This window comes from Opisthocomus hoazin, chromosome 2 (assembly GCF_030867145.1).
Source record: "Opisthocomus hoazin isolate bOpiHoa1 chromosome 2, bOpiHoa1.hap1, whole genome shotgun sequence".
Classification (NCBI taxonomy): domain Eukaryota; kingdom Metazoa; phylum Chordata; class Aves; order Opisthocomiformes; family Opisthocomidae; genus Opisthocomus; species Opisthocomus hoazin.
The window spans coordinates 46,407,595-46,424,626 of record NC_134415.1 but is presented as its reverse complement, the minus strand read 5'-3'; the positions used below and the strand labels follow the sequence as shown (position 1 = coordinate 46,424,626).

The 17,032-nt window shown below is 41.6% G+C and overlaps 4 protein-coding genes across 6 annotated transcripts in view; 3 read left to right on the top strand and 1 right to left on the bottom strand.

The window, feature by feature from the left end:
- Positions 1 to 5,172, bottom strand: part of SLX4IP (SLX4 interacting protein) — an 83,618-nt gene extending 78,446 nt beyond the window's left edge. Inside the window, exons 1-2 of one of the 2 annotated variants that reach the window (XM_075413494.1) lie at positions 5,023 to 5,172; positions 3,495 to 3,564 (exon numbers count right to left, since the gene is read on the bottom strand). The gene's annotated coding sequence lies outside the window, so the exon portion shown is untranslated. The remainder of the gene's footprint in view (positions 1 to 3,494; positions 3,565 to 5,022) is intronic. The other variant, XM_075413493.1, reaches the window with a different exon arrangement.
- Positions 5,173 to 5,279: 107 nt separating this feature from the next.
- Positions 5,280 to 6,767, top strand: LOC142360526 (uncharacterized). Of its 2 annotated transcripts, none has more exons than XM_075413489.1 (2): positions 5,280 to 5,408; positions 6,557 to 6,767. In XM_075413489.1, the coding sequence occupies exon 2, from the start codon at positions 6,570 to 6,572 to the stop codon at positions 6,765 to 6,767; it is 198 nt and encodes a 65-aa protein (XP_075269604.1). In that variant the 5' UTR covers positions 5,280 to 5,408; positions 6,557 to 6,569. The 2 variants fall into 2 exon arrangements, with proteins under 2 accessions (XP_075269604.1, XP_075269603.1); XM_075413488.1 differs by having other exon boundaries at positions 5,282 to 5,408; positions 6,553 to 6,767.
- A 1,012-nt stretch (positions 6,768 to 7,779) lies between these two features.
- Positions 7,780 to 8,167, top strand: LOC142360527 (uncharacterized). Its single transcript, XM_075413490.1, has one exon. It carries the CDS (start codon positions 7,780 to 7,782, stop codon positions 7,930 to 7,932), a length of 153 nt encoding a protein of 50 aa, XP_075269605.1. The 3' UTR covers positions 7,933 to 8,167.
- Positions 8,167 to 14,234, top strand: MKKS (MKKS centrosomal shuttling protein). The gene is made up of 4 exons (XM_009935957.2): positions 8,167 to 9,157; positions 10,632 to 10,807; positions 11,507 to 11,617; positions 12,076 to 14,234. Exons 1-4 carry the CDS (start codon positions 8,167 to 8,169, stop codon positions 12,514 to 12,516), a joined length of 1,719 nt encoding a protein of 572 aa, XP_009934259.1. The 3' UTR covers positions 12,517 to 14,234.
- Positions 14,235 to 17,032: the final 2,798 nt, after the last annotated feature.

Genomic DNA, 17,032 nt, shown 5'->3' with positions numbered 1-17,032 from the left:
CCAGAGCATCATCTCTTCCCCAAAAGCTCATATCCTGCTTGAGAACGTGGGTAATGCAGATTGGCGGTGATGAGATTACAGAGAGAAGTCCCAAGGCCATCAAAAGGGTCTTCAGGGCACTGGGGAGATGGGTAGAAGGATCAGGGACACAGGTGGTGTTTTCCTCAATCACACCAGTGGCAGGGAAGAACACTGAAAGGGACAGGAAAACTCACCTGATTATCAGGTGGTTCAGACACTGGTGCCCTCAGTGGAATTTCGGTTTCTTTGACCATGGGGAGGTTTACAGGCCTGCTGGCAACAGATGGAGTCCAGCTGTCTCAAAGGGGAAAAAGGATTCTTGCCCACGAGCCAGCAGGGCTCATCGAGAGGGCTTTAAACTAGGTTTGAAGGGGGAAGGGGATATAACCCAGCTCACTAGGGATGAGCCCAGGCATGGCATGCCAGGGTCGAGGGTGAGATTGATAGCCCAGCTCAAGTGCATCTACACCAGTGCACATAGCATGGGCAACCGACAGGAGGAGCTGGAAGCCGTACAGCAGGACAGGTATGACTTGGTCACCATCACAGAAACGTGGTGCAATGACTCTCATGAGTGGAGTGCTGTGATGGATGGCTATAAGCTCTTCAGGAGGGATAGGCGAGGAAAGACAGGCGATGGGGTGGCACTGTATGTTAGGGACTGCTTCGATTGTACAGAGCTTGACGGTTGTGATGACAAGGTGGAATGCTTATGGGTAAAGATGAGGGGGAAAGCCAACAAGGCAGACATCCTGTTGGCAGTCTGTTATAGACCACCCAACCAGGATGAAGAGTTAGATTCAGTTCTACAAGAGGCTGGCAGAAGTCTCACAATCGCTAGCCCTTGTTCTCGTGGGGGACTCCAACTTCCCAGATGTCTGCTGGAAATACAACACAGCAGAGAGGAAACAGTCTAGGAGGTTCCTGGAGTATGTGGAAGATAACTTCCTGACACAGCTGGTAAGGGAGCCTACCAGGGGAGGTGCCTCGCTCTAGGCCTGCTGTTTACTAACAGAGAAGGACTGGTGGGAGATGTGGTGGTCAGAGGCCGTCTTGGGCTTAGTGATCATGAAATGACAGAGTTCTTGGTTCTTGGTGAATTAAGAGGGGGGCCAGCAAAACCATCACCACGGACTTTTGGAGGGCAGACTTTGGCCTGTTCAGGATGCTGGTTGAGAGGGTCCCCTGGGAAAGAGTCCTGAAGGGCAAAGCGGTTCAGGAAGGCTGGACATTCTTCAAGGAGGAACTCTTGAAGGCACAGGAGCAGGCTGTCCCCTTGTGCCGCAAGACGAACCAGCAGGGAAGACGACCCGCCTGGCTGAACAGGGAGCTCTTGCTGGCACTCAGGAAAAAAAGGAGGGCTTACCACTTATGGAAGCAAGGGCATGCAACCCAAGAGGAGTACTGGGATCTCATTAGGTCGTGCAGAGAGGAAATAAGAAAGGCAAAAGCCCAGCTAGAACTCAGGCTGGCCACTGCTGTAAGGGACAACAAAAAATGTTTTTACAAAAACATTAACAACAAAAAGAGGGCCAAGCAGAGTCTCCATCCCTTCTTAGATGCAGGGGGGAATATTGCCAACAAGGATGAGGAAAAGGCTGAGATACTTAATGCCTTCTTTGCCTCAATCTTTAATAGTCAGACTGGTTATTCCCAGGGTACTCAGGTTCCAGTGCTGAAAGATAGGGAAGGAGAGCAGAATAAACCTTCCATAATCCAGGAGGAAGCAGTTAACAACCTGCTATGCCACCTGCACAGTTACAAGTCTATGGGGCTGGATGGGATCCACCAAAGAGTGCTGAGGGAGCTGGCACAGGAGCTGGCCAAGCCACTTTCCATCATCTATCAGCAGTCCTGGCTAACAGGGAGGTCCCAGATGACTGGAGGATCGCGAGTGTAACACCGATCTACCAGAAGGGCTGGAAGGAGGATCCCGGGAACTACAGGCCTGTCAGCCTGACCTCGGTGCCAGGGAAGATTATGGAGCAATTAATCCTAAGTGTGCTCATTGGGCATGTGAAGGAAAACCAGGGGATGAGGCCCAGCCAGCATGGGTTCATGAAAGGCAGGTCCTGCTTGACAAACCTGATCTCCTTCTATGACCAAGTGACCCACCTCGTGGAAGAAGGAAAGGCTGTGGATGCTGTCTACCTGGACTTACTTAGTAAGGCCTTTGACACTGTTCCCCCCAGCATCCTCCTGGAGAAACTAGCTGCCCATGGTTTGGATGGGTGTACTCTTTGCCGCATAAAGAACTTGCTGAATGGCCTAGTGCAGAGAGTTGTGGTGAATGGAGTTAAATCCAGATGGCGGCCGGTCACGAGTGGAGTTCCCCAGGGCTCAGTTTTGGGTCCGGTCTTGTTTAACATCTTTGTCAATGATCTGGATGAGAGGATTGAGTGCTACCTCAGTAAGTTTGCAGATGACACCAAGTTGGGTGGGAGTGTTGATCTACTTGAGGGTAGGAAGGCTCTGCAGAGGGATCCGGACAGGCTGGATCGATGGGCTGAGGTCAGTCATATGAGGTTCAACAAGGCCAAATGTCGGGTCCTGCACTTGGGTCACAACAACCCCATGCAACGCTACAGGCTTGGGGAAGAGTGGCTGGAAAGCTGCCCAGCAGAAAAGGACCTTGGGGTGCTGGTCAGCAGCCAGCTGAACATGAGCTGACAGTGTGCACAGGTGGCCAAGAAGGCCAAGAGCATCCTGGCTTGTATCAGGAATAGGGTGGCCAGCAGGAGTAGGGAAGTGATCGTGCCCCTGTACTCGGCACTGGTGAGGCCGCACCTGGAGTACTGTGTTCAGTTTTGGGCCCCTCACTACAAGAAGGACGCTGAGGTACTGGAGCGTGTCCAGAGAAGGGCAATGAGGCTGGTGAGAGGTCTAGAGAACAAGTCTTATGAGAAGTAGCTGAGGGAGCTGGGGCTGTTTAGTCTGGAAAAGAGGACGCTGAGGGGGGATCTTATCACTCTCTACAACTACCTGCAAGGAGGTTGTAGTGAGGCAGTTGTTGGTCTCTTCTCCCAATTAACTAACGATAGGATAAAAGGCAATGGCCTCAGCTTGTATCAGGGGAGGTTTAGGTTGGATGTTAGGAAAAATTTCTTTACTGAAAGAGTGGTCAGACGTTGGAATAGGCTGCCCAGGGAGGTGGCTGAGTCCCCATCCCTGGAGGTGTTCAAAAAACATGTAGATGTGACACTTCGGGATATGGTTCAGTAGGCATGGTGTTGTTGGGTTGACGGTTGGATTTGATGATCTTAACGGTCTTTTCCAACCTATGATTCTACGAACTTATTCTGGCATCACCAATCTATTTTTCGTAACAGTTTGCCATCCACAATACTACTGTTGCAACAAGTCTGCTACTACTGATGTGAGAAGCACCACCATTAGACTGAAATCGTCTCCAAATCCAATTTATAAAATAATAGAATAAAAAAAAAAGAAAAAATATGCACAAGAAATGTTACCTTTGGTTCAATTTGCTCTTCATTGGAATAAGTTGACTTTGGGACTTTGCCAGCTACCCCGTTCTTTTCACTGACCATATAGATAAGAGAAAGGAAATACAGCAGACAGAATAAACATAAGCAAATCCTTAGAAAACCAAAAAGAATACACCTAATGTGTGAACCATCAGGAAAGTCACTGAACTACCACAGATTAAAAGATACCCAATACTAAGACATTAGAAAAGGAGGAAAAACACCCATCAGTTGTACAAGAAAAAAAAGCCAGTGAGCCCCAAAATACTTTGGCATTTTCTGTGTTGAAAAAAACCCCACAAGAAATACAGATGTATTACAATTGCTCCTATTTGGCAACAAAACTCTGTTTCATGGAATACTGTATCTGTTGCAAACTAACATGAATTTCTAAAGGAAACTATACATAAGGAAATGCGAAGATAAGCAAACAGGGCAGAAAAACTTGTCTCAGAAACTGCATATATTTATATATTAAAAAGTCTTGAAATGCTATTTGTGGTATTTCAACATCTAAATTTTTGATACACAGCCTGTACAAGAGAACGTGATCTAGAATTAAACACATAGTTTCCCTGTAAATAAGGCAGAAAAACTTGTCTTAGAAGCTATATATATTTATATATCTAAAAAAAAAGTATGGTATTTGTACTATTTCAACATTGAAATTTTTGATAGACAGCCTGTACAAGAAAACAAGATCTAGAATTAAACATATAGGTTCCCCTGTAGCTAGAGTGAGACATGCTTCAAAAATAGGAATGAGAGATTCTGAGTAATCAGTGTTTATTACAGACAGGTGCTTGCTATTATATTTTTGCATTGTTGAATACCTTTTTATTTTTTAAGTTTTGCAATGAACATTCAACTGCTCCACAAAACTTTAAAAAGAAGATTATTAAACACCTTTCTGTATGGAGATTAGGCATTAAAAACTTGTCTTTTGGCTACAGCTGTAAACTGCAACTAAGCACAAAATTAAAAATAAACCCATCCATTAACACATGAACATAACACAAAATGCTCTTAAGAGCGACTGCAAGAAGAGCAAATACAGGAAAGGTGCAGATTAGAACAGCTAAGAAAAAAATTGAGGTCATGCAGCAAAGTTTTCTTGAACTTTTTTTGGTCAGGGTAACACTATCCGCCTGTAGGAAGGCTCAGACAACTGCATGAAGTCACGCAGAGTGACTGCAGCAGGAGTTAAACAAGGAAGAAAAATCAGAGAAATATACGTATTTTTAAGCCTGGCCAGTGCTTTCGAGGTTAGCACTCCGGCAGCCGGCCGGGGAGAGGGGGGAATGACGCGAGGGGCGGCGCAGGAGGGAACCACCCGAGGCGGTCCCTGAGGGAGAAGTGGCAGGAGCCGGCCGGCAACACCACCACCATGGCCGCTGCTGCAGCAGCGGCTTCCCCGGTACACCGCCTCACACGTTTATCTACGGAGGACAGCCAGACTGAAGAACGAAGTGCTACCACCATAGTCACACTGTACCTCCTCCCCACACCATACCTGCCTCCAACGGTTTTAACGGCTCCTCTGCCCCCAAGCAAGATGGCTGCTGAGCACAAGCGTCTTCTCCCCTATCCAAAATGGCTGCTGGCTGTAACCACCTACTCATCTACCCTGCCCGAACGCAAAATGGCCGCCGGTGCAGCCCGGCTGAGGCGTACCAGGGCCTGCCTTCTGTCCACGTGATGCAGGCTTGGCCAATGACGAGCAAGAGGAGGAACGCCCCCGCCCTAGCCTCCGCCCCGTGCGAGGGGGGAGGCGGGGCGCGAGCCGACTTCCGGGTTGCGGCCAGGCCGCTTCCTGCCGTTGAGTGTTTAAACCCGCGGGGAGGGCGTGCGACTCGGGCTTGTCCTGTTACCCTTCGCCTCCCCGGGGCGAGGGCCGAGGTGAGCGTTGGAAGGGCCGATGGGGGTGGCCGGGCCGTGGCCTCCCGTTGCGGGAAGAAAGGGGAGAGAAGTTTCGGGTGCGCCGTTCTCCTCTGTCACCCCGGTCCCTCCGGCCGCGCCGGTCTGGGCACCAGAGGAGCTGCTCCCCCCTCGGGCTGCCGCGCCACAAGTCGCGGCGATAGAGGTGTCGTCGGTTGGGGCCGTGTCGCGGCGTGGCTGAGGGATCCTGCTGCCGGCTCGCTTGTCGGAGGGCGGGCGGGCCGGGCCGCGGCCGCTCGCTTCAGCGCCTCCTCAGCGGAGTGCGGCTGCCTCCGGCCTACCGACCGGCTGCGTAGCTCTCGAGTCTGCTGTGCCGTGTGGTGTGAAGCTGTGAAATCTCCACGGCACGAGGGAAGGGCTTTTAGTAGGACGCGTTTCTTCTGTCAGGTGGATGAAGGTGGGCAGGTGTAGGGACATATACTGTGCGAGTTGTGCCAGTCTGTCGGTGTAAAACAAGAAGCTACTTTGGTATAAAACCTGAGTATATCTACGTCTCTTTCTGTAGTTGGTAACTTTTAATGACATCTCATGCAAAGTAGAGGCTTATGCATCCTTTTTAGACAAGGATGTATTCATTATGTTTCTGCTGATACTTTGTGATTTCTGAAGATCAAAGGCAAAGAGGACTAAGGTAGCCAGGCATGGCTGCTGCTTTGGGAAATGTAAGGTGATGTCAGAAGTATTGTAGCTTGTTTGGCCTGCAAGTTAAAAGTTACGTATTCTGCCAGGAGCTCAGTAATTCTGTTAATGGGGGGGGGGGAGGAGGAATGGTGTATTTTGAAATTGCTTTGTTTTAGGCTTCAAATATTTACCATCTAATTATGCTTGTAATTAGTTAAACATAACAAACTAATAAAGCTTTAAGATATAGCATGCCAAAGCTTGAAAGAAATGCAGCAATTAACATTTCAAGATGTCTGAATAGAGGTTATTGTTATAGCTTTTATTTTTCACATTCACAGAATAAGACTTGTGTCATTTTGTGTTTTGGTCATCTGCTGCAGTGTAATTAAAGATATTAACATTCAGATTCATCTGTGTTATTATTATAGAGTAAAAAAAGTTTTTTAGAGTATATATAAAATAATAAATTATCTTTACCTAGGTAGATGCCAGTTTGCAATGGGTCTTAAAACCATCTGGAAGGACTACAAAGTTCTGATTGTTATGGGAACTAGCCTTGGGCTGGTGCACTGGGGGTGGTTTTACATGAAGTCCAGTCCTATTTTCCAAGTGAAGACAGAGGACTTTGTTCCAGAACCTGGGATTGTGGCATACGTGATGCAAAGTGATCACAAAAATACAGAAAAAGAGCACTAGTGCTATATATTGTGGGTAAGTTGCCTCATTAGTTGTATCTGTGTCTTTGAGGCAGGAGATGAGTCAATTAAATGAGAATTTTCTAGCAGATGCAGTCTTGTTGCTCTAACTTCAGTCTTCCAGAGTTTTATTCTTTTTTGCAACTCGGGTAATCTGGTAGTTACATGGACTCAAAAAAAAAAATGCATTCTACATCTCAAACTGCTGCTAAATCCTATGTGATAGGAGCAGTTAAGTGATGGTATTACAGGTCTTAAAGATACTTAAAACTAAACTCAAATAACTTCAAGGCAACAGTCAAACTCTTGTGACTGAGTCTGCAGAAGTGTCCTTTCAGGTTCAAATCTGCCCAGAAATAGTTGTGACTTTACATAGTAATGTATTGTGTTGTTAGTAGGGATGGTAATTATAACAGAAAGCAAACAATTAACTATGAGAAGTCTAAATACTATAGAGATTACATAGAAATGTAAATAAATATCCTTAAGTTCTGAAGTGTTTAAAAAGGGGGGAAAAAAAATTTGTTAGGCATCTTGAAATAAGAAACCTGTCTTTCAGAGGCAGAGATTTCTTAACGTTGTTTGAACATTAAGAGCTTTTGTTTCTGAAGTGGTTGACTGGGAAGCAATGCTGAATAATTCAGTTCTTTTTTTCTTGAGTGAAAACAGGTTAACACTGCTGTAGTTTTGACACTTTCATACAATTCAGTGCAGTTTATACTGACCTGTTACTTATAGACCTACAGGTAAAACAGTATGTAAACTGGTGCTCAGAATTGAAGTTATCAACAAACTTGTATAATTTGTGTACTGTATGCTTGTAGTATGTATCATAATAGGTTTTCTCAATTATGAAGCGTTATGGTTTGATGTTTGTCCTTATGTGAGTTTTCTGTGAGAAATAAAATAGCAGTTCAAGCTATGCAGTATTGTCACAAGATTATCCTAATACCTTTCTGTTTTTATTGTAGGTATAACTAGCTTTGAAGCTTTTCATCTTGCCAGAAGAGGAGATGAGGAGGGCTAAGTGGAGTAGAAAGAACTTCCTGCTTGTGGCAGGACTGTCACTTATAGGTGTCCATTTTGGAAGCATGCTTGTAAACTTTGTTGCAAAAAAGTCTGCTCGATCACATTCAGAAGCTAAAAAAGATGATCATCGTGAATGAAATAGCTTAATGCTGTCATTATGTATCAATTACAGTAGGATTTAAGACTCATTTTAAGACAGATCATGAGCAGTCACATGAATGTCATTATTGTGCTGTATGTGCTGTTTCCCATTTAAAATAATAATCCTTGGCTGCAAAGAATTGAAATGTACTGTTTCAAGTGCTACGAATTATAGATCCAAGTGAAAATGAAATCTGTTTGTCAGCCAGAATTAAAATCTTACTTTGAAAATGTCTCGTCTTGAAGCTAAAAAGCCTCCATTATTTATTAATGAACCTTTAACAAAAGATACATTTAGTCAGTCACTGTGTCTGTTAAGTGGAATATTAAAATCTTGCTATGGTCCGGCTGGTAGACTCAAACAGCTCCACAATGGTGTGGGAGGCAATGTTTGTACAACTTCACAATCTTCAGCTATACTCAGTCGTCTTTCTGTTAGTCATCCTGTGTTAAGGGTGTTGATGACCTCTGTACAGAACCATATATCCCGCTTCAGTGACTGTGGCTTATTTACTGCCATTCTTTGCTGTAGTTTGGTTGAAAACTTTAAAAGCCTGAATGTTGCATCTTGCACTGTCATTAAAATAAGCAAGCATCTTTTGAGTTTATGTATGGACTACCTCAAATCTGAGGCCTGTGGTTGCCGAGTGTCTGTGGATTTTAACAGTGTTGAGACTCTTCTTTGTTTGGTACGTAGCATAATAACAAGCAAACCTGCTTGCATGCTTAATAAACTAGAAGTCGATCATCTCACCATGCTGATTTTAAAGGCTTTTATGTTTACTGTTCCATGTCATGTTGAGACTAATGCTGGTTTAGGAAAGTGTATAGTAGTACCTGTGAAGGGTAGGAGAGTTGTGGATTCTGCAGTTCTTCCTGGACTACTAATAGAAACACCAGAAATTCAGTTGGCAAACTCACTTACTGTCAAAAGAACTTGTTCAAACATGATCAAGATAGCACTTTTCTGTGTGTCCATGTCAGGAGACCTCTTTGACTCTGAAGAAGGGACTATAACAGTCCATCACAGAATTTCTCTAGAAATGTCAGAGCTAAATCAGTTGCTTAATGTAGGAAAGCAGCTGGTTAATGATGAAGTTGGCCTTGTAGTGTGTCAGAAAGTTATCCATCCATCCTTGAAACGGTATCTGAAAGAGAACAATGTCATTGCTGTGGACAGAGCTGGGCTGTCTCTGATGGAACCCCTGAGTCGGATGACAGGTAAGAAGTGATTTTTCTGTACTGAACAAATGTCCTTAACCCTCCTCTTACAATGAAAACTTATCTAGGATGGTGTCATTACAGAGTAAGGATACTCTTATTTGTACCCTAACTTAACAGTTGAGCAAAAGTTGTTCTTTTCTAGTCTGAAAACCATTTTTAAGGTGAGATGGGTCTTTTGTAGGCTCTAATGATGACATACTGCATGTGTGATTACAGATTGCTCCATGAGGAATATCCAGTTATAGTAACTGTTTGCAAATGTGGATTATTTTCAAACTCTTACTGAATGAGTATGGAACAATTACTTTTTTGTCTTAAACTAAGATAAACTGTCTCACACTTTGAAATCATGTTGGTTGTGAGGGTGATCTGGCTGTGACATCTGTCACCCCATTGATTGCCAGGGTTGACTTGGCTGATCTGCCTGGCTAGGAGGGTGTCCCCTTCCTCCCTCACCGCTCCATGTGTGTCCCTCCTGAAGCTGCGTGCTCAGTCGAAGAGGACGACCTTCCCAGATAGAGGCATACCGTTAATCGGTCCAGGGCTGTATGGTAGCTGCGCTCCTCTGCTAGAACCTCCAAACAAGCTCAAGGTCCGTTTGTAGGAGACCGTAGGGTAGTCAAGCTTCCAAGACTGCAGACCCATCCAAGTGAGGCACTGCATGGGGCAGTCTGCCATCGTTTTAAAAAAATCCCATGAGCCAGCAGTGTGCCCTGGCTGCCAGGAAAGCTAATGGGATCCTGGGATGCATTAAGAGGAGTGTGGCCAGCAGATCGAGGGAGGTTCTGCTCCCCCTCTACTCTGCCCTAGTGAGGCCCCATCTGGAGTATTCTGTCTAGTTCTGGGCTCCCCAGTTCAAGAAAGATGAGGAGCTGCTGGAGAGAGTCCAGCGGAGGGCTACAAGGATGGTGAGGGGACTGGAGCATCTCTCCTGTGAGGAAAGGCTGAGGGAGCTGGGCTTGTTCAGCCTGAAGAAGAGAAGGCTGCGAGGGGACCTAATAAATGTTTATAAATATCTGAAGGGTGGGTGTCAGGAGGATGGGGCCAAACTCTTTTCGGTGGTGCCCAGTGACAGGACAAGGGACAACAGGCACAAACTGAAGCACAGGAAGTTCTGTCTGAACGTGAGGAAGAACTTCCCTCTGAGGGTGACGGAGCACTGGAACAGGCTGCCTAGGGAGGTTGTGGAGTCTCTTTCTCTGGAGAGTATTGAAGACTCGCCTGGATGCAGTCCTATGCAGCCTGCTGTAGGTGACCCTGCCAAGATGACCCACAGAGATCCCTTCCAACCCCTATCATTCTGTGATTCTGTTTCTGTTTGTGATTTCCTGTGTAAATAGAAATGTTAGGTATTGAAGAATACATATAATTTAAAGCCAAGAGGAAAAAAGTTCATGGTTTATGAAATGCAACAGATAGCTCTTCTGATGACAGTAGTACATACTGTTCTCTGCTTTTCTTATTTGAACAGGTTCAAAGCCTATAGCTTCCATATATTCATTGTCTCACAGTTGTTATGGCAGTTTGAAAGATGTGTGCATTGAGAGTTTTGCTTCAAAACATTTTGTGCATCTAATTCCTAATGACACAGTTATCTGCAGCTTGATACTCTGTAACAGAAATGAAACAACATGGGATGAATTGAAGGTAGGCAGATTTTCTTGAAATCTTTCTTCAAAAGTCATGATTTTAATAGAAAAATAAAAAAAGTAATGATAAATACAGATAATGTGAGTTTAGAAAAGTGATTTTTCAGTATGCAAGTGGAGTTTAGTTGGAGTTTAGGTGTACAACTTCAAGAAAGCAATTCAGAAATGCCTTCTAGAATTTCAAAATCCATGAAGTGCTCGTGTTCATTTAATGTCTCTATTGTAATACAGGAGCTGTTCAGAGACAAATATTTTTCACATGTTCTTGAGGCCAGTGCTGGATAAACATTTAAATTCTTGTTACTTGGCCTATGAAAGCATAGAAGAAAAAAATGGCCATCAAAAGGCCAGCAGCAATACCTGCAATGGTCATCAAGCATAGTTTTACATTGAATAGTTGCTCTAGAAATTTCATCGATACTGATTGACTTTTTCTATGTAATCCTGTTTTGCAAAAAGAAGGAATAAAATACAGATTTTTGTATTTTCTTCTTTTTTCTACCAACTATGGACAAATAAAGAAAACTTTTCATTAAGATGGTTTTGGAAATCACTCAGCAGCTTTATATCCTCATATAATTCAAGTTTATGAAGTCTGTACCAGAAACTACTGAAAATTCTATTCTAGTAGTTTTTCCAATGGGGGCAAATCCTATTAATCATGGTATTTCTAATGACACATTCATATGGTTTTCAGCGTGCCTGTGAAACTGCAGAACATGTGTTACAGTTAACAATCAAGGAACCTTTGGCCTTGTTAGGAGGTGGCTGTACAGAAACTCATTTGGCTTCATACATAAGACACAAGGTATGTAAGACAAGTTTTTAAAGCTGCTTGATATACTTAGGAAATTATGTAGAATCATTGCTACAGTTAAAGCACTTTGTTCCTAGATTAATGTTGCATTTTTGCTGTCTACTAATATAAAACAAAGGGGTCTATCTGAAGCACTTGGTGGTAATTACATCTTTCAGACTTGTTAATACTATATTTGTACTTGTTAATATTTTGGTCTTTATTATAGTGCATATTTTTTAAGTGTTGAAAAAAGTAGCACTTCTATATTGAAAGATAATCATGCAAAGCTCAGTTTTGACTTGTCTAGAAATTTTTCCTATTGTGGAATAATCATCACATCAACAACTCTTTTAGTTAGGACTGAACCATCTGTTTAAAAAAAAGCAACAGTATGATGTATGTTTGATGAAAATTATTTCTGTAAAATGGTGTTCTAATTTTCTGTTTTCCTGGTTTTGTTTTTTTAGAGTTGTACTCTGTCCACCAGCAGTTTTAAAGATATAGATTGTTCTCAGACACAATACCAATTGGTTGCTGATGGGTTTTGCCGTTCTCTGGAGTCTGTAGCTTGTGCTCTGAATCATGATGATGGAGAAATTCTTACGGACATGGTTTATGGACACTGTTGGTTTGTTCCATCAGGTTTTCCCTCTGTCTGTAATTGGTCAGATTTAGTTTCAAAATGTGGCTGTGGGATTAATGGTAACACTGAGACTCTCCACTGGAGGCTTTTGCAAGGCCAGTTTGGCTCTCCTGTTATACACGGCTGTCCTGAAAAGCCCTTGGTAAAGGTTGCTGACTTTCTGACGTTGGACTGTTTTGCTGCAAAGTGTAGTGGCCTACAAGTAGCTCTGGAGACAGCCAATCTGATTTTGGATATCTCATATGTAATTGAAGATCAAAATTAGCTCTGCTCTTATGTGAATTGTGTTGCATAGCAAAATACTTAATTGAAAGCAGAGTAATATATAACATGTTAAGATACTTTAAATGGTTAGAATATGGGCAACAGACAAATTTTAAATCAAACAGCTGTTAGGTACTCCTCTGTTAATCTACTGTGACCTCAAGTATTTTCAAATGTTTAACGTTTAGTTAGGAACTGTTAAATGATTAGCTAAATACACAGTGAGCCATAGTAGCATATGACTTATAAGTATTCAAATTAGTCTGTTCAAAAGTGAATGACACTTCAAAAATTGAGTCTCTAGTGTCCTTCTGGGATATTTGAGTGTTCTCCTTCAGTAAATAAGTGGTGAATTTAAGGAGTCCTGTATGATATTCACTCTGTGTTAAGTGAAGTTTTGGATGTTTCTGTGACATCTTCAAAGGAAGGAGAAAATGGTTTCTCTTGGAGAGAAAACATATATTAAGGATTAGAATTTATGTAGTCTCAGCAAAAGCTTTACACATTCAAACAGACTTTTGTATTGCAGCAGAACTTTCACTGATGTTTTTCATTTTGTAGGTAAAAAAGGCTTTGCTTAACAAATATCTTCAGCCACTTGTTTTCAAATTTTGTTCTGAAGATCTAGTCACCATATACTGTATGTGCTTTCTGTTTCTAAATGAATAGAAGATTTTAATTCCTATGTAATTAAATTAGCAAATTATTAAATCTCAACCTGGAGATCTTAAGGTAGCACGTAGGTAATGGAAGACTTGAAAAGAAGTGGCAGGCTGTGTAGAAAAAACTTTTGTAAAATGCACCTTGATTGTCTTCTGTGGAAAACAGGGCAGTTCATAAATGATTTTTCTATTATTTAAGCAAAGCTGCAAGAAAGAATATCCCACTAACCATTCAGTTAACTGTTAACTGTGCATAGCTTCTTTTCTTTTAATGAAGAAAAGCTTTAAGCTGCTCAGGCTTGTTTTGATCTTCAAATAAGGCTATGGACTGATCAAACTTTTTCTTTTCAGCTTGCCTGCAAGATCAAAAGGGGTGTTAGTTTCTTGCTTGAACTCATTTTCTTTGTCCCTTTTCTCCCTCTTTGCTTTCAGTCACAAGGGACAAATTGTTCATGACATGCATTTCCAGAAAACATCCAAGTTACTGATAGACTAGTCTGATTATTTGTTTCCTGGTCTCTTAGTTTTTAATATGTTTACTGAGTATAAGCAGTAGAATTGTCTTGTATAACTCTGTTTTTAATTACATATTTCAAAACTGATTTTTCCAGACCTTTTGTACAAATTCCTTTTCACTTTAAGAGCATAAATAATCATTTTCTTACTGGAAAAATGAAAAGTTACTTCAGGTTCTTTATCTTTTTATGACCCAAAATGATTGCTTCAGTGTTGTAAGGCATCCTTTGGGAATTTGTGGAAGAATGTTACGAGGGTTGAGATGGAGGCTGTTCAAAGTTGGTTATTGAAAAGACTGCTTTCATATCTTGATCCTCCCATATACCATGGACCATATGAAAACATCAGGAATAATGAAGCCAAATGATGGTGTATATCTTAAGGCCCAGAAGAATGTTGGTAATACTTCATCTGAGTCTCTAACTCGGAGTTGAATTAGAGTATTTTACTTCCTGTATTAGCAGTTTGTTATGCAGTGCAAAAATGTTGAGTTTAGTGACTACAGCTGTGAAGTGAAAATTAAAACAACATTTAAGTAGAAGTAATTGCTAGTATTCTTTTATCTTGGTGTCTGAAGGTTGTTTCACAGTGCCTGTAAAACCGCTCTTAGCTCCTATTCTGGTTTTGTGGGGTTTTTACCAATCAAAGAGATTCACGCTAGGAAATTGTGAAAAAACTAAATTTAATTTTTAGTGAGTAGATAAAAATTCATTTATAGCTGAACTAAAGATTGTTTCATATATAGATAGTTCTAATAACACTGATTTTTTTTGTCTCCCAATGTGACTGAAAAGGATAAATAAGCAGCTGGCACCACTGCTTATGGGCAGTTCACGTTCTGTTCTCTTGTGCTGCAGTCTTCCTGAACCTTTAGTGGTTAGTGTTACCCTACCTTTAGTGAGTGACATAGGAGTACAACTTTGGATACTGTTTAAGAAGCCAGTAAATAGATTTTTTGACTCTCAATCCAAGAGGAACATAAAAATAACTTTGCTGAACTCCTGTGTTTCTTGATAAAACTTAGGTGCAAAAATGGTGGGGTGTCCCCCCTTGTGTTTTGAAATTGATGAAATGAAGTATCCCCAGTTGTAAGTCCTGAGAAACCGCTATGGTTTTATTCCTACTTTCCTTGGAATTTGTTGGTTCAGTGGGAAAAATTAGCATTACACAAGTACTAAGAGACAAATGCTTTTCCCTGATTCTCCTCCCGATTTGTGAATTTGTAGAGTTGCTTTGAGCCATATCTCAAGTCTTTTTTCTGTTTATCTATAAAATGGGAACAAAAGAAAAATCTCTTAAGATATGGAGGTTTGTGGGTGAAGAATTCTAAGATCCAGATGTAAAGTGAAGAACTACTTGCTGCACAGGAACAGAGAAATAGATAATTCAAAACAAACTAAAATATTATTGGTATTTCATTAAGGGAATTTTAGCCAGGATTTATATAGACTCCTTAAACTAGTCTGCTAGGGAAAACTCTCATTTTCTCCCCATGTATCGAACCCGGATGCTGCATTTTGTTTTCCTCAGACTACAGCAGCAGTATATTACTGTTGCTGGCAGTAACCTTATTCATTGCCTTACGTCTTCAGTACACACATCCAGAGAGATGTGACCTTATAACCCTGTGCATGAATGGTTGAACTTAAAGATGATCATTGTCAGGTACCTCGGCAATCCTTATCATATGTATGTCTGAGTCGATGCCTTCCGTGTGTTTCAGAGCAGATCTCCATATGATGCTGACTGCTGTAGATCCTCAAAGACAGGGTAGAAACAGATTTATGAGTTCAGGAAACCTAACCTTCTTGTATTAGTAGCATTGGTCATTTTTAGGCTAACTAGCTGTTACAGTGTTAGATCTGTCCCAGTAAAGGAAAAGAGTATTTATTGTTGTCAAAGCTTGTAAGAAAAATACTGCTTGGAATCGCAAGCACAGTAGAGCATGTACAAAACAAAGCACCTTGACCAAAAACTGAGTTTTTGAGTTTTACTTGTGCCCTCATTTTGCTGCGCTGAGTAGCAAAATGTAGTATTTGTCATATTTTCAGCAGTGTCACGTGAACAGTCATGTAAGTACTACACTCTGCAATCTCAGAAAAAATAGCTATGAGTCAGTCAATGTCATAGAAAGAACTTTAACTGAATTTGCATTTACTACTGTTCTGAAGATGCAGGAACAGTCTGGTTTTATTGCAAAATACTGCATGCCTTCAGCATGCTTAGAATCTGTGCAGACAGGCTTTTTGAGAAGTCAGTTGCTAGTCATGTTACACTGTTTATTTCAAGAGTTTTAGTATTTTTTTTATCCAGTAATTTACACTTTATTTCTACCTGCTTGTCAGCAGAGACAAGTTGCATGATACTAATAAATAACTTTTTGGCCAGTAACGCTGTGATCTTAAATTCTCAGTTAAGAAATACCTTTACTTTTTGTCTACATACATTGCACTGTGTAAATCATGTATATTATAAACTCAAAAGGATATACAAATTTATTCTTTATGCTGGAAGCACAAATGTCATCACAGCATACTTGCAAAGAGCTGACATGTCATTAGTCCAGACACCAATAAAATCAATTGCAGAATAGGTTCCAGGATTGGGTGGGGTACTTTCTATCTTTATCTGTGCTGACTTCCATTGTTCTTGACCTAGATTTACATTAAACATATATAAATGCCTTGTACACATACCTCTTGCAGAATTTTATTTTCATACCTTACTACAAACATCTTTATAAACTTGAACTTTCAAATCTGCTTGCACATGAAAATTCTCAGTTTTGTCATGTGCATGAAGGCCACAGCTGTGTACCCTCTGGCTTCAGAAACTGATTACTGGTGTTTTTGTTATTTTTTTGTCCTGACATCAGCTCTCTTCAGGTACATGTTAAATACATATTAAATACTATCTGCTTATTATAATGCTATTATGTGTTGTCTGCTAAGCATTTGTGTGGCTGCATACCACAACATGAACAGCTATTCCTTACCCATAATGTGCTTTTTATAAACCATTAGGTCTGTTTACAAGTGGAGAACCTGAATCACCTCTCTTCAATCTTTAAAAGCCATCCTTTGTATCTTCTCCCTTGAGACTTATAATATTGTTAGTCTGATCTGTTACACTTGGTGAGTATTCAGTAAAAAAAAAAATGGGAGGTTGAGGGAAGAATGAGTTCCCTAGTCTGTAGTTACAGCTGGAGAAGACTGAGTCATCGCTTGTGTGTGGAGCTACATAGGATCTTCTGCTGGTGGGTGGTGTACTCAAGGGTGATGACAGTTATTTTCAGGGAATTGTAGGGACTGTGGTAGTTGCAGTTCTTGAAAGACTTTG

Coding starts and splice junctions, on each gene's coding strand:
- LOC142360526 (XM_075413489.1), top strand. CDS start 6,570: ATGGGTCTTAAAACCATCTGGAAGGACTACAAAGTTCTGATTGTTATG.
- LOC142360527 (XM_075413490.1), top strand. CDS start 7,780: ATGAGGAGGGCTAAGTGGAGTAGAAAGAACTTCCTGCTTGTGGCAGGA.
- MKKS (XM_009935957.2), top strand. CDS start 8,167: ATGTCTCGTCTTGAAGCTAAAAAGCCTCCATTATTTATTAATGAACCT. Junction 9,158..10,631: donor ACCCCTGAGTCGGATGACAG/GTAAGAAGTGAT, acceptor TTATTTGAACAG/GTTCAAAGCCTATAGCTTCC. Junction 11,618..12,075: donor CTTCATACATAAGACACAAG/GTATGTAAGACA, acceptor TTGTTTTTTTAG/AGTTGTACTCTGTCCACCAG.